Raw genomic sequence first — 23,590 nt, forward strand, 5'->3', positions numbered from 1 at the left:
GTCAGACATCTGGCAATATCCTGAAGCTGCAAGAATTGAAAACAGTGTCTGTCTGCAGACGTTTTCATAAACAGCTCAATAAGTTTGGTAAGAATCATAAATTGGAGCTGTCCAAACAATCCTGGGCACCTGTGTAATGCGCTGCAGGTGAAACCAGCCACCATCCTCAGACGCACCAGCTTACACAACATATTTGTTTATATAAACAACTTAATAACTGATGTTTGTCAAGTCATGGTAAGCGTGAGAACCTGCTGCTTCTTCTGTTTTTCTGTTTGTTTGCATAGCTTCTGGTTTTGATGTGTTGGTTGGGGTTGGGATTCATATTAAATAATAAATTAACTAACTCAAGAACAGAGCTTACACTGGATAAGTATGAGCACTTGGTCTACATAACAGTATTTAATGTGTGCAACGTAAGCACAGCTAACTTGAGTAGCATTTACTCACATCAGGTACAGCTGATCAAAGCATCTCAGCACGTATTTCCATGAGGTCAGAGCTCATTTTACTCCTGCACCTCTCTGCATGTTTAGACTGGCAGGACGACATGCCGTGATGACTCGGAGCACCAGTGGAAGTGTAAACTCATAGCGCTGAAGCAGGAGTTTGTTTCTTTGGAAAAGACTTGGTCACACTGGCTGTTGCATGTGGCTCTGTGGTTATGAATAGAGGCCTGTGCTAGACACAGCGCCTCACTGCTTGTTTTTGTCAGTTTGAGTCACTTCGATCATGGAGCTCCAGATTTTAGATGGTTGTTTAGTTAGGCTGGACGCACAGAGCAATGCTGAGGGAAGCAGCAGGCAAATATGCTTACACACATACACACACACACACATATATATACAATGTTTTTGACTGTAGGGTGGCAGGAAAGGGAAGGGGAGGTCTGTTGGTCTGACCGGCCTGGAATGGGACTAGGAAGGCTGGGAGAATGTCAAGCTTTGTGTAGGTGTTGATGTTGCTTTTTTACAACCACTCAGATAAAGCCAATGACTCAAAATTGGACGAAATGTGCCTAATAGAAAAAAATAAGTATTTTTTTTCCAGCGTTTAACAGTGAAGCAGTTTTACATGGCTTAAGGCAAGACGGATGGTGATCAGAAGGCAGCTGAGCAGCTGGTCTGGTTGGACAGACTGTGTGAAAGTGAGGTGGATTTTTTAAAAAACAAATGTGCCATTTATATAAATTACTTTCATGGTTTGTTTTTTTCCCCACACTCTTTTTGGCAACTTTGCATGTAAAAATTCCCAGTTGTCAGTCTGTTGCTTTTGGGAAAACCTTTCAAAGAAAAAGATAAAATAAAAATTTCAAATCTGTAGCTGACTTTGCCTTTTTAACTTGATCTGGCTGCTGTGTGTCTGTGCAGAGTTCCCACCTGGCGCTCATAGACACCCTGATGATGGCGTACACCGTAGAGATGGTGAGCGTGGAGAGGGTGATGTCCTGCATCAACAGGTACTCCACAGCCGAACCATCGAACGGCGACGGACGCATCCAGGAGCTGCCTTACGACACAGAGGATGCAATCACCACCTGGATCAACAAGGTACTCGTATACACAAACACAGGGAGATGTTGTCTCCACGAGCTAAATTAAGCCTTAAGCCGTTTACCAAGGTGGCTTTTTATCGTTTCACTCTACTTACTTTGTTCTCTGGATTTAGTAGACACTCAAGCTCCTGGAAAGTGTGTCAGTTCTTAATTCCTCCACTGTTTGTAAGAAATCTAATATGTTTGCAAGAGGAGAAGATGGAAAAACTGGCACCGTGCACATGTGATAATGCCAGAGAGATTCCCAGTCTCTGTTAAAGCAGGATTAGGAAGAATAGTTGTACCTCAGTGGGGCTTTAAAGCCTGTAAAGCCCCACTGAGGTACGACTATTCTAACCTTGTAGACTGTATATAAAAGAGTGACAGAGCCAGCGTGATGGTGGTTAGTAAGTCCAGTTGTGAAACCTCAATCTGAGCATTTTTCACTGATGTTTTGAAATCGGATGTGATAAGCAAATAAGCAAATGATGGATCATAGAGTAGCCATTTCTTTCTGCTTTGTTCTCCTCTTTCACTGCAATCGGGAGCATAATTTAGAAAACAAGCTTTGTTGTGTTCAGTGAGTCTTATAAGTAGCAGTTGTCACTATGAGCTCACCAGGAAAATATCTGCTGAAGTCACAGGGCGGATTTCTATAAAACCGAACTTCTTTCTTCAGTCAGAGGAGGCGCCACCTGCTGACCACCTAATGAATACAGGTTAAAAGAGCTTTCACATTGGCTTCAACTTTCAGCTCTCCATCCATCTTCTACATACAGTCAGTATTTTTAACAACTTGATAGTAGTCTCACCTGTTTCAGCTAAACTACGACCGATACAGGTTTGTTTTTGTTTTTTTAAACCAATACTGATACTGATTTGGTGATATAAAAATCTAGTATTCAAAAATATTGCATGATGTTACTCTTCACTTCAGACATAAACATGAACAGATTTCCTAAAACTTGTTTGCACTCTGCCTAACTTTGCTGAGAAGTAGTGCCCTCTGGTGTACAAACTACGCAACAACAACACTCGTAACATCTGAAGGGTGTTTCTCCAGTCTTTACTTAATTTTTTTAAATTTTCATTCATAGGCTGTTCTTGCTGTCAGAAAGAGAGGCTGGGCTTGGATTACAAAGGTCAAACTGAAAACACAGAACGTCAGCCAGACTTTGTTTATTGATTGCAAATCAGCGTTAAAGTTCCCACAATTGGAAGCTGCAGTGGCTCAGGAGGTAGAGCATGTAATCTGCTAATCAGAAGGTTGGTGGATGGATCCCCGGCTCTTCCAGTCTACATCCCAAAGTGCCGTTGGGAAAGACACTGAACCCCAAATTGCTCCTGATCCATCAGAGTGTGATTGCGTGTGTGATACTTAGAAAGTGCTTAAGGCATAGAATAAAGGGCTGTATGTGTGAGTGTGAATGAAGCGGGTGGTAAAAGCACTTTGAATGCTCAGAAAAGAAAAGCACTAATAAGTACCACTCCATTTACCATGTGCAATCTCTCTTACTGTTTCTCTCAGCATTACAGTTTCAGGATGGTTCTGGCCTGTGGAGAGACAATCAAAGCTAATGGTAACATTAGCATTACAGCTGCAGGACGCACTAAAACAAAGATTTTCTCATTGTTGTGGAACATCACATATCAAAAGTCAATTTAATCTAACTGGTCTTCAGCTCTTCGAATGACTGCCAGACTCTTGAGTTTGGTTTTACATCCATGCACAAACCAGCGTTTGTGCATGTGGCTGAGAGATTTTAGATCCTACAGTGTTAAACTTCAAATTACCAAAAAAAGAATAAATAAATTACACAGGCACGAGTGGGCTGTGCTGGGAGCATGGCTGTGTGTTAGCAGATTGCAAAAAATGACCTTATTAATACCCTTTTTATTTAATCTTTTTGGGGTGCCATGCAGAGGGTTCTCTGGCAAAGGGTAAAACGTAACTCTGGGGTCAATCCACCACCTGGATCCAGCTGAAAGCACTAACACGTACCCAACATGAACCCCGTTAACTCCAGCCAACTGTGTAAATTAGAAGGTTAAGCACATTCCTGGAGGGAAATTACACTCACAAAGCTTGTTCACTTAAAATTGTGTATTAAAGAGTGAGCCAACACTTTACGGTCCATCTCAACGAAAGGCCGACAAATAAGCACCAAAATAATAAGAAACATCCATAATTCAACAAAAAAACTACAGTTTCCAGGAATACAAACAACACAGTATTTCAGTTTGATGCAATTCAAATTAAACAACTAGGGAAGTTTTACTCTTTACCAGGGAACCTTCTGGCTAGCACCCCAAAAATATAAAACAAAAAGAAAGAAGGTAATTCTTAAGTATTTGGAGACTTTCACAGTATTTGCAGTGACTATTTATATTAAAAATCCATTCAAATTTACCTTCAAGATGACAGCAGTTTGATCTCTGTTATTGCAGCGCTTTTAAAGATTGCTTGGTCACATTAAGTGGTTTTTACTGTCCTTGATGAGTGTTTGAGGAATAAGCTGAGTGTGAAACAGCCTCATCTCAAAGATGAATTCCTTTCTTTCTCCTTGAAATAATAAAACAAGCCTCAGTACAGAGTTCATCAAATGTAAGATCTTCTTATCATCAGCCATAATCCTTTCTGGAAGAACTCATGTGCTGTCTGCTTCAAGGCCAAAGACGGAAAGATGCACACTTTGCAGGATTTATTTACAGATACACACTTGGTAAAACATTGACGATTGTGTCTCTGCGTAGCCCCGAGGCGTGGCACGCAATGGCGGGGGGGAATGGCTGATGTGACCATGTGTATCCTCTGAAAACAATAAAAACAAACCTTTAAACCTGTGCTTGCATCAGAATTTAGCCGAGTTCTGTATATTGGTTCGATGGTATATTTATACACTGAACAAAAATATAAACGCAACACTTTTGTTTTTGCTCCCATTCCCCATGGGATGGACGTAGAGACCTAAAATTCATTCCAGATACACAATATAACCATCCCTCCCAAACGGTGGTCACAAATCAGTCCAAATGTGTGGTAGTGGGCACATCTGCTATATTGAGATAATCCATCCCACCTCACAGGTGTGCCACATCAGGATGCTGATCAGACATTATGAGTAGTGCACAGGTGTACCTCAGACTGCCCACAACAAAAGGCCACCCTGGAATGTGCAGTTTTGTCTCACAGCAAAATGCCACAGATGCCACAAGCAATGAGGGAGCGTGCAATTGGCATGCTGACAGCAGGAATGTCAACCAGATCTGTCGCCCGTGCATTGAATGTTCATTTCTCAACCATAAGCCGTCTCCACAGGCGTTTCAGAGAATATGGCAGCACATCCAACCGGCCTCACAACCGCAGACCTCGTGTAACCACACCAGCCCAGGACCTCCACATCCAGCAGGTTCACCTCCAAGATCGTCTGAGACCAGCCACCCAGACAGCTGCTGGAACAATTGGTTTGCACAACCAAACAATTTCTGCACAGACTGTCAGAAACCGTCTCAGGGACGCTCAACTGCATGCCCGTCGTCCTCATCGGGGTCTTGACCTGACTCCAGCTCGTCGCCGTAACAGACTTGTGTGGGCAAATGCTCACATTCGATGGCGTCTGGCACGTTGGAGAGGTGTGCGCTTCACGGATGAATCATGGTTCACATTGTTCAGGGCAGATGGCAGCTGAGAATGTCCCAGTTCTTGCATGGCCAGCATACTCACCGGACATGTCACCCATTGAGCATGTTCGGGATGTGCTTGACCGGCGTATACGACAGCGTGTACCAGTTCCCACGAATATCCAACAACCTCGCACAGCCATTGAAGTGGAGTGGACCAACATTCCACAGGCCACAATTGACAATCTGATAGACTCCATGCGACGATGTGTTGCACTGCATGAGGCAAATGGTGGTCACACCAGATACTGACCGGTTCTGGGTCCCCAGACCCCCAATAGTGCAAAAAACTGCACATTCCAGGGTGGCCTTTTGTTGTGGGCAGTCTGAGGTACACCTCTGCACTACTCATGATGTCAGATCAGCATCCTGATGTGGCACACCTGTGAGGTGGGATGGATTATCTCAATATGGCAGATGTGCCCACTACCACACATTTGGACTGATTTGTGACCACTGTTTGGGAGGGATGGTTATATTGTGTATCTGGAATGAATTTTAGGTCTCTACGTCCATCCCATGGGGAATGGGAGCAAAAACAAAAGTGTTGCGTTTATATTTTTGTTCAGTGTATTTAGCTTCAGTCGTTGATGGGTGGAGGTGGTGGTGACAAACAATCTTCTGTTTGATGTGTGCCTTCTTACTATCACCGCCGGTTTTTCAAGTCTTCAGCACAGACTCACTATTCACTTTCAGTGTGCACCAGATGCTCGTCTGACTTTTGACCTCGTTGCCTTTCTCGTTCCTTCTCTTTCTCTGAAGGTAAATGAACACCTGAGGGACATCCTTGTAGAGGAGCAGAAGTTGAGAGAGGCTTCACTGCAGGAGTCAAACGCCACAGCGCTTAAAGTAAGAACGCACGCATAGACTGAAATAAAAAATTCCACGAATGATCCAAATAACAGGGTGTTCAACGACCTGCTGATGCCTGTGCTATAAAACTCCTGTTATTAGAACTGCAAACATGGGGAGACTGTTAGCTCTTTTTATCAGCACCTCTAAATGAAACTCTGGTGTCTTGTGAAACAACGGATTGTAGTTTTTTTTTATTTTATCCTTGTTCCAGCGTTTTACTTTACACACAGAGTTGCATAAATCTTCCAATCTACGGTAACTTCCAGCAGCAAAGTAAATGAGAAATTTGTATGCAGGTGTTGCAAAAAAGAAAAGAAAATCTATTAAATCTAGAGATGGACCGAACCGATATTACGTATCGGTATCGGTCCGATACTGACGTAAATTACTGGATCGGATATCGGAGAGAAATAAAAAATGTCATCCGATCCATTAAATATCAAAAAAGCACCTCACAAAACTTGCACGTTGGAGCAGTGTGCTCACGTGATAGAGCGGCTGTGTGTATTTGTAGCTTCGCTACCAAACCGGCATTTCATCTCCGATGAAGTTATCCCAGAGAGAAGTAAAGCAAGTGTGTAAGTTCATCTCTGAATGTTTGTAAAGCATTCCCGCGTTAAGCTTAACAACCGATATATGGAGCGACGGCCTCTTCTCTCCCCCTCCCTCTCCTGTTGCTACTTCAATCATGAAACTGCTTAATGATCAGCTGATCGGCTTTTCTGTCGCGAGTCCGTCTCTCTTCTTTGTTTTTGGCCCACTTCTCACCAGAAAGAGGAAACCAGCGGCTGAACAACAGCAGCACGTTTAACCTTGATAAGCTGTTGTTAGAATTTATTTAATATTACTTTCTACACCAGGATCCTTTTCTACGCAGCTGACGGCTGGTAACTGTGCAGGGGCGGATCTAGCAAAGTTTAGCCAGGGGGACTGATAGGGCATGAACAGGGAAAAGGGGGCACAAAGACATACTTTTCTTTCTTATTCTCATTTAAAATGTCTAGCTTTTAATAAATAATTATCTTAATCTCACACCCAAAGTTTTAATCTTATGTAAAATATATAGAAGTCCATTACTGTATATAGTAACTGTTAAGTCTAATGTAACCTAGTAAGCTATACTACTTTTTCCTTTGGGAAGATACCATCTGTGCAGTCTGCAGTTCTGTAGAAGAAAGATGTTGAATCTATTTAAATATTGTAGAAAAATAATTTATTTCTGTGCATTTTTTTTCCACACTGCATCAAATTAAAGTTGATTATGTCGATTAAGCATCATGAGGTGGAGGGTGGGGGGTGGTTCCCTATATTTTTTTTTTTTTTTTTTTTTTTTTTTTGGGAGTTTGCAACCCTATTAGTTAGGTTGCTTAATATTTCTGCTAAGTACTCTTTCAAATACCAGAATAGGAAGGATGGTGCAAGTTTAAGTTTATTAGATTGATCAGTTTTGCTGAACTATGAAATATTTTGGGTGCAGTTCATTTTTTACATACAGGTATAACAGAATAGCTTTAGTGTTGTTGTTTATTTAAACTCAAGTATGAACTTATACAAAATGCAGCAAGATATTAAAAAAACAGTTTTATTGATTTAAAAACACTATATCGGATTCATATCGGTATTGACCGATATCCAAATTTATGGTATCTGTATCGGACTTAAAAAAGTGGTATTGTGCCATCTCTAATTAAATCTATTTTTGAATTCTTTCAATTACTTCTCATTTTATCACCAATCGCGTTCATATTATTGGATTTTAAACGTGTGGAGATACACACACACACACACACACACACACACACACACACACACACACACACACATGCAGTCACATGCAGCTCAGTACACGGGGCTCTGTGAATCAGAGGAACAGATGAGCTCAGTCTCAGACCAGCTGCAGAGAAATGTTGGCAAGAGTTGCCACACTGCTGTTAAAGGAGACAAAGAAATGTGCGGGGAAGCCAACGAGAGAAAGGGTGACAGACACAGGGGTGGAAAAAAACAAGAGAGAGAAAAAGAGGGAGGAGGGATAATCAGAGATGGAGGAAAGGGAGAAATGACACCACAGTGAGAGACACTCAGGAACTTTGTCAGCTGTAGCAGAAGAGAGGCAGTGTCATCCTGCAGGCCTCGTAGTTATGCAACGCTTCGAGCCAGTCTACTGGCACAAACACACTGCAGTCAGATACCGTCCTCTGCTGCTCACTTAACCGTGAAGCTACAGTGCGGTGCTTTGTCGGGCCTCGAGTTCTAAAACGGGCACAAGATGGCGAACGTTTAAAAATGGAAAAAAAGATTTTTATCTCACCAAGATGGAGTACAAACGGGGGAGGGGGGATCACTTGTGTCAGGTGGAAATGATTAGCTATACTCTAACTCAGAGAGGTAAACACTGATTGAATGGAGTGAAAGGACTAATTTCAGAGATGCAATTCAAGGAACATGCCTTTGTTTAGGATCTAGAATCTTCTCCAGGCCTGTGTGCCTCTGTGAGGAATGTTGGTCAGAGCCCAAAACTTAGAAATGGAAGTTGATGCTGACAGCAGAGAAAGTGTAGTGTCCTCTAAAGCTAGTGGGGTACATCATCTGGGAAACATGAATGTCTTTTTCCAGCAACCCACAGAACTGACAGATAGTTAGCCCAGGTAACAGACACAAAATGTTGATTTGACCTCTTTCATGCAGTGAATTAAAGGGGCATTCATACAGGAAGTGAGTAAGCTGCAGTGACAGGATGTTTAATACCTTAGGTTACCTAGGCAACCGGAGTATGGAATGTCCACCAGCAGCGAGTGAATCACTTCCTGAGTGGACACCTTAACTCTAAAACATGCTCAGAGGTTAGTTCAGCAGCCCAACAGTAACAGTATCTTCTTATTAGATATTTGTTAGCGATTCACACAAATATGAACCTTTATAATGGCCGCACACGGAAAGTGAGGGCATCGTCAGAGTCGGCTGGATTCCTCCTCTGGGGAGCATGAATGTGCGGTGCACCCACAAAGTTACACTGCAGTTCACAGCTGAAAACACACAGTGTCGTGGATGAACCTGTTCGCAGGCAACAGGTCGTAAGTTTCCTGCACAGTGTCACTGTGAGTGTGTTTCCTCATATGGAGCAGAATTAACTGGCTCTTCAAAGAACTGCAGGACGTCACGAGTGGTTAAGTCAGTTAGACGAGAGCTTTTATCTGCTGTGGGAGTTTCTTGGCACGTTTTCTATTGCTTACTGTCTGTTTTGTGTTAATATAGTGACAGAGAGAGAGATCAGTGCCTATCTGCGATTGCGCTGTGGTAACACACGCGGGGTGTGTGACCTATCAAGGCTTTGTTAAAACAAGTTAGAACAAAGGAAGACTACAGCCTTTTTAAGGTTTTGAGAAATAGCTGGACGCTCAGTCAGTCAGCTGCTTTCCTCCATGCTCCATCACACAGCTCTGTCTTTGCAGCACAAGACACTTCTCAGTGGGGCTTGTTTATTCTAGGATTGTGTGAAAAGTCGTTAACTATGGTCTTATGACCAAGCACTCAGCGTTTCTTTGTGTGGACTGAGACTTTAGGTCTTAATCGTATTATTGAGCAGAAAGTTAGAAAACACACAATGTTGGATCGTTACACAAGATTTAGGATCTTAGTTGCAAAAATGAGGTCATGTTTGTGGCTCTGTAAAGTATTTTTAGCTTTAGGTTTCGAGTGCTTATTAGTTTGCAGCTTGTGTCAATAACTTTTCAAAAGGCTGCATTAAGTTTAATGGAACAAACTGAGAAGACAGGCCAAGAAATGAGGGATTAGACTTTGGATGCAGATCTGACTTTGAAACAGGCTTGTGCACATTTAAACTACAATTAAGTGTAAAATAAAACTGCAAGTCCTGCCTGAGCACAAATGGACTGGGAAGATCAAATCTGCAGTTAGTCTGGGGACCATGAATGAATATGACAAACTCGCTGACTGTTTTTATTTTGCCCAATTAGTTATTCCCATTAGCTCTCTGTACATTGTGTTAATAACTCATTTGCAATTGAAAAGGAGCTGAAATTAGGCAATAAACATAATATCTAAATACTAAAAATATAAATCACCTTGAACCTAAACTACAGCCTTCTATCTCAAAACACGTTGCTGTGTAGTATTTGTGACTTTGTGTGGTCTCTTTATGTATGGTACACATTATGATTACATTTACTTATTATAAATAAACATCCTCACTGACATTAATCCAGTTACATTACTTAAAGACACAGTAGGCTTTTTGACTAAGAGGAATAATTGTTTATTTTGATGATTGTGATTTATTGGTAAGGTACACTGCTAAAAAAAAAAACACCTACAGTTGATTGAATGAATGAGAATTATGCAAAATTGGAACATAAGGCGCTTGAAGCCAGTCGTTTAAGAAATACTTGGCAGCGGGTTGGTTGAGCAATCTGACTCTTGTCACACCTATGAAACATAGACAGACCCAGACAGCTGTGACCTTATTGGCCAGTAGCTTCTCAGGGGTTGCTGATTGGTTCAAACCAACTTTGTTTGGTTACAGATGCTTAAATTAAACTAGCTTAAAGTTGTAATAATGCAGGTAAATAATACTTAAATTTTTTATTTGTATTAAATCACAAGAAATGGAGTGCAGCAAAAATAAGTGGTGTAAATAAAGTTCAGGGTCATATGTACCCATATGGAAAAGATGTATATAAATCTTATAAAGTTTGTATCTGTCTTGTGTGAAACTTCTATGAAAAGCACACAAGAGTGAAAACAGATATAAGATCCCTTGAAAAATTATATAATGAAACTTGTATGTTTTGGATACTTACTAAAACAATATATGAAAGTAATGAGAAAGTGGCCACTTTCATGAGTAAATCATAAGTTTTTACTATTTCTTTTCCATGTGGGTAAACATGGGCACCTATGGGTGTATGACACAACTAAACTTCTGCTTTAGCAGATGCATCCTGTGATTCTCACTGTGTGTTTTGATGCTGATTTCAAATGTGTGAAGAAAGTAACACATTTTAAGTATTATATAGCTTTTGTAGAGGTATTAAGATGGTGTTTGTTCATGAGTCCTAGCAGCTGTAGCATATTTTTCCCTGCTGTTGTTTGGGGAAACACCTAACACCTAACATTCTCTCCTGTTGTTGTCCGATCATCATCCACCATCAAGTCTCCTAGCAAATGGTACTGGAGATTAGTACCTGTAAGTCGACTCATACTTAGAAACACCTCTTCAACAAACCCGCCAACTTCCTCCTCTCCCAAAAATCCCCCCGTCCCTTCACATTCACCTCCCGACTTGCCTTGTCAGTCACTGCATGCGGCCCTGACCCTCGTCATGGTTTGGTCAGACACCCCCGACCCTTCAAACCCAACCATCGTTTTCACATCTTAGACAAAAATCATAGTGACCATTATGACCTGTCATTAGGGAGCTACACCTATACTACTGGGCTATGCATAGCTCTTATGAGCACATAAACATGAGATCTTCTACTGAGTAATTTTATTGAACATAATCGCTCTGTTGTATGTGATAATTATTTTGTCTTCATGGGCAAACTAAGAATACCGATGCCCTGAATGTGTATAATAATATGTAGTAAAGTTGTTGCTGTGGTTTTGATAGTCCCAGAGGGACATGAAGAAAACTTGCAGGGAGGAAGGATGCACTCACACACATTATTATTTAACTCTAAATCACACACATTGTCTGCTGCAGCACCAGAGCTTCAGACTGCCTCAGTGCCACTGAGTTCTCAGTAGATGTTGAAATGGTGCAAACCGTTCATTTGCTAGCATGCATGCAGGGAATTAACCACGCCTCACAACCAGTCGCAGAGAGCAGGGTTGTGAAGGTTATGAATATGCGTCCTTCTTACCATTTATAACATGATAAATCTTATTGAGGTGTGGCTTAACTGAATGTTTGTTTGCATGAAGATGTTAATCTGTATTATTTCAGGTGTGTGTGTGTTTGAAGATCCTCAAATTAACACTTCTACCTTACCCGTGTGTGTGACTGACTGGAGCATGGAGATGTGGTTGTATCGATAATCAGAGAGCCGGCTGTACACACCCACCGCGATGACACATGTAGCTGATGTCTCTGTGCCGTTGCCATGGTTTCAGGCTCGCTACAGGAAGGAGCATGCCCAGAGGAGCGCGCCGTCGCTCCCCCTGGTGGAAAACCTGCTGAAGGACAACACAGATGGCTGCGCCCTGACTGCGCTGCTGCACTTCTACTGCCCGCAGGCCATCAGACTGGAAGGTCTGCAACCATCCCCCTCTTCTGTTAACTATCCACACTTTCGTCTGTTAGCTTTATTACACACAAGACTGCAAGACTAAACTCAGTTCAAACACACATATTAAAGGACAGAATAGCGAACATCAAACTAACCACAGTGACTTTCAGTCAGAGCACAAAAAAGTCACTGTTCTCACTGCCAGTCTCTTACAATAGCTTAACAAAGAGTGTATTAATAATACTTGCATTGTGCATAAGCGAGTGTTATAAATGCAAAACCTAATCCTTATATTTCACAATATGCATTTGTTGATAGTGGTATAAATAGAGGGATAGAGGAAGAAAAAGGGTACTAGGATTCATGGAGAACAAAGCCGTGTTTCCGCTGAGCTTGCCCAGACTGTCGTTTTTGAAAATGCCCCGGGTTGGAATGTGATTGGTCATGAGGGCTGTGTGAGGGAGAGGTGGAGCCGGCTGCTATTTCAAAGACAAACAACTCTGGTGTTCGACTGTAGTTCGCAGGAAGATCTCAGGCATGTGAACCAGATGTGAAAACAAGCTGTGCTTCGTTAAGGTTTCTTGTTGGCAGCTTGATTTACTCTGTCTTCACTTTTTTTTTTTAAAGTAAAGCGCAGAATGACATCACAGCAGAGAAACCAGCTGCCGTAGTCTTCCGTTGCCTTGTCAGACCTCCTACACATACACGGGCCGTCCTTATAGTAACGTCAGGGGATAAAAATCCTGATGATTCATCTAGAAGCACTTGAAGAGGGTTTGAACGTTTTCGTCACAAATTATTTCAAGGAGCTTAAGTGATTCAAATGAGAGGCTTCTTATGACAAATGCAGGACAATTAAGAGTCATTTCCTCCTCCTCTAGTCTTTTTTTAAACATAAACTCTTATCGTGTCCTCGTCTTCCTGTGTGGCGCGTTACCCTTTCCTTGTGTCTCTGTGTTTGACCCCTCCCCTTTGCTGAACAGATATCTGCCTCAAGGAGACCATGTCCCTGGCTGACAGTCTGTACAACCTACAACTGGTGCAGGAGTTTTGCAGGAACAACCTCAACCACTGCTGCCACTTCACCCTGGAGGACCTGCTCTACGCCCATGCTTCTATAAAGGTTGGTCAAACTGTATGTAGACAGTTCTGCTTTCACGGTGAAAGGAGATGGAGAAATGGTGAGACGTTTTTGGAGGGGGAAGAGCAAGAGTGGGAAATTACGCATGGGCAAAAATGAGTCACTCAAGGAAAAGTTTGAATGTGAGTAGGCTTGGCTCTTACAGGGATTGCTATTGTGTGTATGTTTCTGTGTGCGTGTCTATGTATGTATATGTTAGAGAGAGACAGATTACAACAGACTGTGTGTGCTGGTGCTTTCAGAGTGCAGTGTCTGTACTTTTGAGAGACTCCCTTCACTCCATCCCACTCCCTTCTCCAACAGAGGACAGATTCACATCTCTGCCCGCCTCTCTTGTTCTTCTCTCTTCATGTCTCTCTTGTTCTTGTGAAAAAACAAACAAACAAAAAAGACTTTTATAGACACAGAGCTCCTCCTTTCATGCTTATTTGGTTATGGTTAGGAGACCTACTTTAAGAGCACCCCTGTGCCATCCAAACACCAGTGCAGCAGTGGCAGTGTGGGTAAATAGTATGCAGAGAGTGTGGGAAGGAACATTAAGATTCAAGCCATGATCCGAGCACGCTGGGACTTTCCATTCCTCAAAAAAAATAAAACATCAGAAAGTTTTCGTATTTGCACACTGTTTTCCTTCATTTCTCATCCACTACATAAATTTTAGTGTGTGTGCATGTTGACTTTTTAGTGGTACAGTACTACAACAGTGGGGTGGATCACGAAGGCCAGCTAAAGGCTCTGGCACACTGCCCGTCCACCACAGACTCACTGCGCACAGAATCTTAACAAGTGTTTGTCTGCATGTGTCTGTTCATTTTCAGTACATTACTTTAAGTAAACACAGAGGAGTAGAGATCACAGCTTTCAGCTCTCGTTCTTTCCTTGTTAGAGGAGAAACGAAAGCAGCCCTCAGTACAGCAGGTAGTTCTGCAGATTTTTACCCAGGATGCCCTTCTTGACACAACCTCGGAGGGATTTGGGTCTCCTCTCGGGATCAATCTCAGGATCTTTTGCTTGTTAGATGAACGTGTAAACCATTACACTAAAGACTCACCTTGTTAGAGAAGAAATAAACTGACAAATTAGTTTTCTACAGATCATCATCTTTGCAGACCTCCTGAGCCTATCTGGTTATTACACTAACACATGCACAACTCCGTGCACATGTTAATTTAAACTCCAGATGGTGTTTTTTGGCAGTTTTCAAAAGGTGTATGGATTTGATATTAAGTAAATCAGACAGTCAAACATTTGAAAGTACATGCACACAAACCCCAGAGTGAGACAGGCTGCTGACTTGCTGTGACCTCATTAATCCATCCAGATGTTATCTGTTATGATTGGTAGCACCTTTACAGAGACACGGAGGGAGAAGTCAAGTGTTGTGCTCATTGTCATTTACTAATATCTCCAAATTAACCATTAAGCTGGTGTGGTCTTGCAGAGTAACTACCTGGTGTTTATGGCTGAGCTTTTCTGGTGGTTTGAAGTGGTTAAACCATCATTTGTACAGCCCAGAATCTTCGACCCGAACGGTATAGTACAGCTTTACAACAATATTAACACGCTGTTGGTAAATGATTGAAAAGCTGAATATTGACTGTATGTTTTTGTATGCAGCCTGTGAGCCTGTATCCTGTAGAAACATGGCTCCTGTGTCCAGTCCAGTCAAACAGAGCTATGCAGACAGACCTTTGAGCCCAGAGAAAATTCCTTCTGAAGGTAACGATCGATCATCTGCTGTGATATAGATGTTTTAGAGCATTTCTGATGATTCGTTATTCAGCAGTGTGGAAATAAGTGTGAAAAAGAGGCAAGAACATAAAACAAAAAAACAAAGAGCTTTATTTGACTCATACAATAAAATAATGTACTCTGAAAGTCACTGAGGGGCGTTAATACTAACCAGTGCATGGTTTTGTTTTGAATCAAGATGCCCTCTAGTGGCTGATTTGCAGCAGTAGAAACAATCTAAACATAGCACTGTAAAAGTAAACACTTACTGCGCACACAGTGTGTGTAAATATTTTCATACAGCCAATAAGTCTCTTAAACAAATATACTCTGCGTCTCTGACAGGTGTAATGAAGAGATCTACCTCCATGTCTTATGTTGATGGCTGTGTCGGGACTTGGCCCAAAGAAAAACAGTAAGTGCTTGAAATCCAACAGCCCTGCTAAACTGTGCCTTCTTTGGCTTAAGTGGACCTTTTTTTCCTTATTAAACTAACAATTCTTCTCCTTTCCTCTTCTTTAGGTCCTCCTCTCGAGGAATCTCCTTTGAAATTCCTCTGGATGGAGACCCAACCTTCCCGCTCGATGAGGCTCCCTCCCTGCGCGGCATGACGCGCTCAGCCAGCAGCGACGGCCTTGGGTTCAAAGTTCACTACGCGTCCCGAGGAGGCATGAAACGCCAGCTCTCCATGATGCCTGTCAGTGTAAACGGCCAGAGCAGACACATACCAGAGGAGGATGACGACTTCACCTCACACAAGCCTCTGGGACGGAACAACACATTCACAGTCAAGAGCCAAAGCAGGTACAGTATAGTGGGCTTGTTTTGATCCATAAGTAATGGCTCCTGCCAGCTTTAAATGATGTTAGGGATGCAAAAACTAATGTTTTTTAATTCGTTTTACACATGTAGGTGGTGATTGAATGTAATAAATGCTCTTTCTAGAAAACAATTTATTTGTAGCATGTTGACATGGTGACACCAGATGGATTGATGGATGGTAGCTGGATAGGTGATGGTTGAAAGTTGAGATATAAAGGGTATCCAACACTTTCTTTCTGATTCTCACTGAGCAGGAAGTTAAAAGATTCCTCTAACCTGCACTGTGACTGTAATCGGTTAATTTACGTGTCTCTGTTCTCAGGTATTCTAACGGGGTCCTGCCAGACAGAAACAGCCCCAGCCACGCTGGCCACATCAGCCCATCAACTCCCCCGAGCATTGAGGAGGCCTTGAAGATTATCCATGACACTGAAAGACCACACGCTAGCTTGGGGATGGGGGATGGAGATAATGCCTTCTTTCTCCATGGTGCAGAACCTTCAGACCTTCCAGGAGCCCAAGGTAGAGGAGATGACCTGAGTCCAGCAAAGGCGCGACTCAATGAGCACGATCCTAACTCTGTATCCACTGATGAAGTCGACACAGGGATCCATGTGAGGACCGAAGACATCCAGAGCTTGGATGAGGACTCGTCCTCGCTTAGAGACTATTCAGATATGGACCCAGACTGTGAGGCCATGACCCGGTCGTGTCCTCTGCCGGACAAGCTAGAAGGGGGAAGAAGCAAGGAAGGAGGACGCAAAGGGGTCGGTGGCCCTAACCCTGAGAGTGAACGGGGAGATGGAGTTGACAGAAACAGCCCCTGTCCCAGTTCAGCGCCCACGCTGCCCAGATCACACACAGTCAGCCCTGTCTCATCTTCCGGTGGTTCCGGAGGTGGCTTGGTGCGGATGACGAGCTTCGCGGAGCAGAAGATCAGAAAGCTGGAGGGAAGGAGCAGTGGAGGGACCACGCCAGAGAGTTCAGACCTCAATGTCCCCTATACGCACTCACCAAAAAACATTTCATCTCAGGTTTGTCATTCATTCTGAGCCACTCGCACAAATCTTTCTGGATTACACCTCAGGCTGAAATAGCAATGAATCAGTGTTGCTGATGTTTACATTTGGTTCCAGATCTCTACACCTCCTCTACCAATCACATCACCCTCTCCAGTATCTCCTTCACCCAGAGATCCCTCGCACCTCATCGCCTCAGAGATGATTCAGCTGAGGATGAAGCTGGAAGAGAAACGCAGAGCGATCGAAGCACAAAAGAAAAAGGTAAACGGACTTAAAGAGATTCATAGCAACTTAGCATCACATATAAGTGTGTAAACATCACATGTCTCGCTCTTTAGGTGGAAGCTGCTTTCACGCGACATCGACAGAGAATGGGCAGAACGGCCTTCCTGAACGTAGTGAGGCGGAAGGGAGTGACAGCACCCCCCAGCTCCAGCTCAGGAGCAGAAACACCTCCGCCAGAGCCGCTCACTTCATCCAAGGACATCAGGCAGGGCAACATGGAGCGGGCCGAGAGGTGCAAGCCAGACGGGGCAGCTCCGAAATCTCCATGTGAAGATGGTGGCGGTACGAAATCACAGCACAAGATGTTTGTTTTTTTTGGGGGGTTTTTTAGTGAGTCTTTCAAATATTTTGATTAAATGTCTGTATTGTTCTGCAAGTTGCTAATGTTTCACTCTTCAGCCTGGATCTTAGGAAGCTGTCTGAATAGATTTATTTAGGTACATAATTCACGTCATTGCTCATGTTTGCGGTGACGCAGGTGTGACGCCAGGAGAAACCGATATTGCAGAATACACACGCTCGATTGAGAGGCTGAACACGTCGCTGAGCTTCCTGCAGACAGAGATGCAGCGTTTGGCCCAGCAGCAGGAGAAGATCATGGCCATGAGACAGCAGCAGCAACAAGCCTGGGTCATCCCACCTCCTGCACCGTCTCCACACAGGTACCACCTAATCCAAACCACTTATTTGAATTGGTCACTTACCATCACCTTGCTACCATGTCACATGTATGTTGTGGGTATTTGCTCCACTCAGGCAGCTCCGTGAGTTGCGTAGCAGCAGTGTAACAGGCCGGGGATCAGGGAGAGGCTCGGTGGGTTCCTTATCGCCGATCCTGTCCTCCTCTGGTTCTCCACACGCACCCAATCGCTCCCCTGCCGGCATCAAACGACGACCGGCCTCCTTCCACGCCAGAACCCCTCGGACGCCGCGTCCAAATGATTTGAAGGTCACGCCCTTTAGCCGAATGCTCAACACACCCACTTCCGTGGACAGCCTGCCCAGACTGAGGCGTTTCACCCCCAGCCAAACACAGATCAGTTCTTTTGCTTACTTGGGCCACGATGAGGGTTCTGGGGAAAGCAAGCACGCACACACCAAGGACAACAAAGAAAACACTAACAACGAAAAGCAAGCCGTGGTAAAGGCGAGTGCTGACACGCCTCCTACTAAAGAAGTAGCCAAAGAAAAGGACGATGAGCGACGGGAGAAGAAGACGGAGTTGAAGGGAGAATCCAAACAATCGAAAACATCACAGGTGCTCTCTCAGCCGGTGTCGGAGATCCAAGGGACGACAGACAGCCGGGTCAGAGGAGACCCAGAGGATCGGAAAGACGTGGTGGAGGTGCCTCAGTCGAACCTGAAGCCTCCAGAGAGCCAAGGTCAGGAGATGGCAGGAGAGGGAGAAACAGGAGAAGACCAAAAGATGTGCTGTGGCTTCTTTTTCACGGTGAGTTTCAGCATCAAATTTTTTAGCTCAAAACAAACCTCCAGATTTTTGTTTTTTAGCTTTTACAAATGATGGTGATTTAAACATGGCCTAACATTTCTAACATCAGCATAACCGCTAGTCGAGATGTGTAAGTAGTACCTGCCATGAAACGGGGCTGTTCAGTATTCACCCCACATTTTTTACTCTCTTCCCTCAACTGTAATGGTAATTGGTGCACGGCTCACCAACTTCTCATTAATAACACAGACTGCATGCCCTGATGGTGAAGGAAGAGTTTCACACTGTGTGAGTCTGGAACAGCATGTGCGGTGATGAGCCTGTTGAGCCATGAGCTGATCAGAGACAATACACCACGGGCGAATGAGGGCCGAGAATAACGGGCCAGAACACAAACTCGCGTTAGTCCAGTACACTCTGATAATGTACCAACATCAGAGCTGCCATCCTTACAAAGAGTCAGTTTTCTTACCTTTGATCCTGAGTTTCACACTTGATTTGCACAAATCACACTTTCTTCACCCAGCTTTCATTTCTTGTGCTTATAATTGGAGGTCTGTTATACATCTGTGTGTTTCTGTCCATGAAACACCAGGATGATGTGAAAGGGGAAGAGGACATGGCGGCCAAGAAAGCAGCTCTGCTGGAGAAGAGGCTGCAGAGAGAGAAGGAAGCTCAGGAGAGGAAACAACAGCAGGAGCTGGACCAGGAGCAGAAGAGGGAAGCTGCACGGTCCGTCTGTCTTTCTGACTTTCTGCCTGTGTTCAGCGTCCAACTACAGTTTGCATTTACCTACTTGTCTCTTGGTTTCCTTCTTTAGGTTGAAAGCGGAGGAAGAACAGCAGAAGAAGGACGACGAGAGGGCGAGGAGGGAATACATCAAGAATGAGTATCTGAGGAGGAAGCAGCTCAAACTGATGGAGGACATGGACGAGGTCATCAAGCCTCGATCTGGAAGTCTCAAGAAAAAGCCGCGGCCCAAGTCCATCCACAGAGACGTCATGGAGTCGTCGACTCCTCCCGCGAGAGCAACAGGTGAGCAACGCGACAAACCCAGCGAGCAAACGCACCCGAACTTTGTGACGCGTGGTAAAACCGCACCTGTCTGCTGTCGTTGCGCAGGTGTGCGTCCTCGAGGCTTCTCGGTGTCCAGCGTTTCTCTGGCATCTCTCAATCTGGCCAACAATGACAGAGATGCAGATAACAGGAAGAATAACAGGTAAGGCGCAGCCTGTCTGCCTGACGATCACATTTTGGACCCAAAAAGATCCAGGAGAAGGAACGCAAACATCTATCAACACCTGTCCATGTCAATGAAACCAGCCCAGGAATAAAGAATAAAACTCTTAATTTCAAAAGCAGTTTATTACTTGGATTGTGGGTTCGTGTCCTCCCAATTGTGACCTTCCAGCTGTGATTTTAATTCGAGGAAATGTTTCTTTTTTTCGTTTCTCCCTGTGAGGATCTGCAGTCTGCATCTTGATTCTCTCTTGTCCCTCTCTTCTTTTCTCCCTCTGTTTTGCATGCTTCCCTCAGAGGCCACAAACTAGCTTCTGCCAATATCCCGTTTTATTTAAGCTCTCCCAAAGAAAGAAAGGGAAGGTTAGTAACCCTGCGACGAGGAGCGCCTCAGCAGAGCGAGTGCATTAAACTGAAGTAGATGTGATTCTGTGTTGATTTACTGTATAAACCTCATTTCATTGGCAAACGCATAAAAGCAGATGGATGTGTCGACACTGAATAGCTGCTTCTGCAATAAGTTTCCCGAGACTCGCGTGGCTGAGCTGTTTCCACCTTTCTTGTTTTTTTTTTCTTTTCCCATCTTCCCGTCCTGTGCAGTGCTGCTCTCAGGCTGTTGTTTGCTCTCTCCTCTCTGCTGGCTGCTCTCTGCTTCACCAGTGTATTTGCTCGTTCCTTCATAAGTACTTGAGCTCATCCCTCGCAGCACCTATAAAGACAGCACCGAGACTTTGCTTTTGCTTGGATGAACGTGCCGTTTCTGCCCCTCGCTGCTCCGTTTCATCTGACTATGACAGTACGATGATGTAATGCGGGACAACAGGCAGGGCTTGGAGATCTGTGTCACGGCGTCTGACCTTATTTTGCCACATCTGTGTGTGTGCATGTCTGTGTGTGTGTGCATTTTGTTGGCGTACGTGTCGGTAACGTGTCCACGCTCGTCTGTCGTCTTCGTGGTGGTTATGTTTGCGTGTGTCATTTGTTGGTTTGTGTTGCGATCACCTCCAGGCCAGACTCCGCGGAAGGCTTTTCTTCTTGTCCTTCGGCCGGCAGCCGTAACGGAGAGAAGGACTGGGAAAACGACTCCACCACCTCCTCCACCCCCTCCAACACTGAGTACACAGGTAGACACAGGAGTTTAGATAGTTTGTTTACATTTGCATAGCTGCTGAACAATGAAGGATTTTTTTTTGTCTGCAGTCTCACGCTTGTGCGTTGTTCCCACAGGACCTAAACTTTATAAGGAGCCCAGTGCCAAGTCCAACAAGCACATCATCCAGAACGCCCTGGCTCACTGCTGCCTGGCTGGCAAAGTCAATGAAGGGCAGAAAAACAAGATACTTGATGTATGTTTTGTATCTGTGTGTATAAATATATTTTTCCTGACTAAAAAGAGCGTAACAAACCGTAATGAGATGTTTTTTTGTTTTTCTTTTAATTTGCCACCATAGGAAATGGAGAAATCTGAAGCCAACAACTTCCTGGTGTTGTTTCGCGATGCCGGCTGCCAGTTCCGGTCCGTTTACACCTACTGCCCTGAAACCGAGGAGATCACCAAACTGGCCGGCATCGGCCCGAAAAATATTACAACAAAGATGATCGAAGCTCTGTACAAGTACAACTCCGATAGGAAGCAGTTCAGCAAGATCCCTGCCAAAACTATGTCCGCCAGCGTGGATGCCATTACCATCGCCAGCCATCTGTGGCAGACCAAGAAACAGGGCACGCCCAAAAAACACCCCAAGTAGTGCCCAGATTGGGTTGGGCAGCATCTGGATGTGCTCCGTCGGAGCAAAAACACAGGACTTTGCGGATTTTGCTCTTTTATTGACATTCCCACTTTTAGAAATCACAACTGGAATGTAAGAACACGGGTGGGCCTCAGATTTACTTTCACAAAATCAGAGCTGGCTGTAACCATTTGGACAGCTTCAAACGAGCCCCAAGTGTGTACTCGTCAGCACGTGCATCAATGTTCTCATGTGCCAAAACAAAGAGAGAGATGGAATAAAATATTAAGAGGCGAACCAATGCCTTATCTAGTTGAACCACTGAAGCACTGAATGTCACGCCTCTGAAAGAGGCCGTTTGGTTTCTCTGAGTTGATCATGTGTGGCCTTATGCTTGTTTTGTGTCAGACGAACACACCGTGAGTGTTAACGTTATTTTGTCACCGCCTGTTGCGGCACAGATGAGGGATCAGCTTACCCCCCCCCCTCCGCCTCCCCATCTTTGATCAGAGGCATGTAATTTTTTTTGTTTGTTTGTTTTTTGTACACGTGACTGAAAAACTTCTAGACGGTTAAATTTAGTGTCTGTGTGTGTTCGAATGAGCGTGTGTGTGTGTGTATAGTGAAGTGCCATGAAGAGTGAGGGTTCAAAATACCTCAGCTGGTGATTGCACTTACTTTCCGAATAAAATGATGAGATTATCGAGCATGTGCAGTACCATCAAACTGTTCTGGAAAGCACCTGCAATAGGCTCTTAATTTATTTCAGTGCGATTTCGATGCTTTGAAGATGATTTTTAAAAAAAGGCGTCTTAGATTTTATTCAGAGAAACATAATATGCTGTACCTGTATAAGTTAAATTAGTTTGTATATAATGGCAGTTCCATTAAAGATGAACAAGTCAGCTTGTGGTAGCTTTTTGAGTAGCTTTTATAATTTATCACGTGCGTGTCGGTATGTTGTCGTTCGGGGGCCTTTTGTTGTGCTACAGATGCAAAAAGTGTGACCGCTCAGCAGCGTCGCTGACGAGACTATCGTGAGTATTAGATTAGACGGACATCCCACACTGTGTCATCAGTCTGTGCAATTTAAGAGTGATTTCGAATGCTCGCCGTTGACCATGTTGCATTTGGATCTAACAAACACTACAAATGTCACTTTAATGTGGATAAACTGTTAAAGAGCGTGATCGCCCTCGAGGTCGTCCACAGTTGTAAATAGCACTTGAGGACCCCGTCCACTGTTGTCGAGTCTAATCGAAGATGTTCCCTCTTCAGGACATGCTTATTACATTTCTTTTACGTTACTGTTACATTTTCTTTTTTAAAATCATACGTTCCTTCAGTATGTGTTTACACTGTACAGATATATTTTGGCATATAGAAGTATTTTTTGTAACAACATTTAACTGATGGAAGTGTGTACTAATGGAAGCAGTGCAGATGTTGAAGGAAGTGTGCTGAATGCAAAGTGTAGCTGAGAGTGCGTAAAGTCTCACACAGGCTTTAGTGTGGTATTGTATAAAACCCAGCAAGTATACAGAGAAAACCATAGTATTTTTTTTTTCCAACTCTGAACTCATTTTCTTTTCAATTAACAAACTATGCTCAACTGTTCATGGATCTCTTTTTTTTTTTTGTGGTTGTTATTGTTTTTTCTATTCCTTTGAGCTTTATTAAATGCCAGCTATCAATAATACGTATGGTGTCTCATTACATGTCTGTGTCATAAAATGTGCTTTTTTAAATAAACTATCTGTGCTTGTCTTTGTGACGACTTAAGTAAAGTAAGAGCTGTAAAAATGCTCTTGTCCACAGTGTGATAATGATGAAAGTGCTGTGGGTTCATATG

At 43.6% G+C, this 23,590-nt stretch overlaps 1 protein-coding gene across 4 annotated transcripts in view; it reads left to right on the forward strand.

The window, feature by feature from the left end:
• The window catches only part of camsap2b (calmodulin regulated spectrin-associated protein family, member 2b), a 34,693-nt gene extending 11,151 nt beyond the window's left edge, over positions 1-23,542 (forward strand). Inside the window, exons 3-23 of one of the 4 annotated variants that reach the window (XM_085254741.1) lie at positions 1,371-1,550; positions 5,978-6,064; positions 11,241-11,273; positions 12,203-12,341; positions 13,302-13,441; positions 14,901-14,991; positions 15,077-15,178; positions 15,536-15,605; positions 15,713-15,994; positions 16,335-17,046; positions 17,149-17,295; positions 17,373-17,601; positions 17,798-17,981; positions 18,076-18,769; positions 19,365-19,501; positions 19,590-19,804; positions 19,892-19,988; positions 20,306-20,371; positions 21,017-21,132; positions 21,236-21,354; positions 21,460-23,542. In XM_085254741.1, the coding sequence (XP_085110867.1) occupies positions 1,371-1,550; positions 5,978-6,064; positions 11,241-11,273; positions 12,203-12,341; positions 13,302-13,441; positions 14,901-14,991; positions 15,077-15,178; positions 15,536-15,605; positions 15,713-15,994; positions 16,335-17,046; positions 17,149-17,295; positions 17,373-17,601; positions 17,798-17,981; positions 18,076-18,769; positions 19,365-19,501; positions 19,590-19,804; positions 19,892-19,988; positions 20,306-20,371; positions 21,017-21,132; positions 21,236-21,354; positions 21,460-21,756 (4,137 nt within the window). In that variant the 3' untranslated portion in view covers positions 21,757-23,542. The remainder of the gene's footprint in view (positions 1-1,370; positions 1,551-5,977; positions 6,065-11,240; positions 11,274-12,202; positions 12,342-13,301; positions 13,442-14,900; positions 14,992-15,076; positions 15,179-15,535; positions 15,606-15,712; positions 15,995-16,334; positions 17,047-17,148; positions 17,296-17,372; positions 17,602-17,797; positions 17,982-18,075; positions 18,770-19,364; positions 19,502-19,589; positions 19,805-19,891; positions 19,989-20,305; positions 20,372-21,016; positions 21,133-21,235; positions 21,355-21,459) is intronic. The other 3 variants (XM_085254743.1, XM_085254742.1, XM_085254744.1) reach the window with 3 other exon arrangements.
• The last annotated feature ends 48 nt before the right edge of the window (positions 23,543-23,590 follow it).

Source organism: Mchenga conophoros, linkage group LG18 (genome assembly GCF_057382185.1).
Source record: "Mchenga conophoros isolate Kocher_MC1m ecotype Shallow Benthic linkage group LG18, M_conophoros_male_GT1.1, whole genome shotgun sequence".
Taxonomy (NCBI): Eukaryota; Metazoa; Chordata; class Actinopteri; order Cichliformes; family Cichlidae; genus Mchenga; species Mchenga conophoros.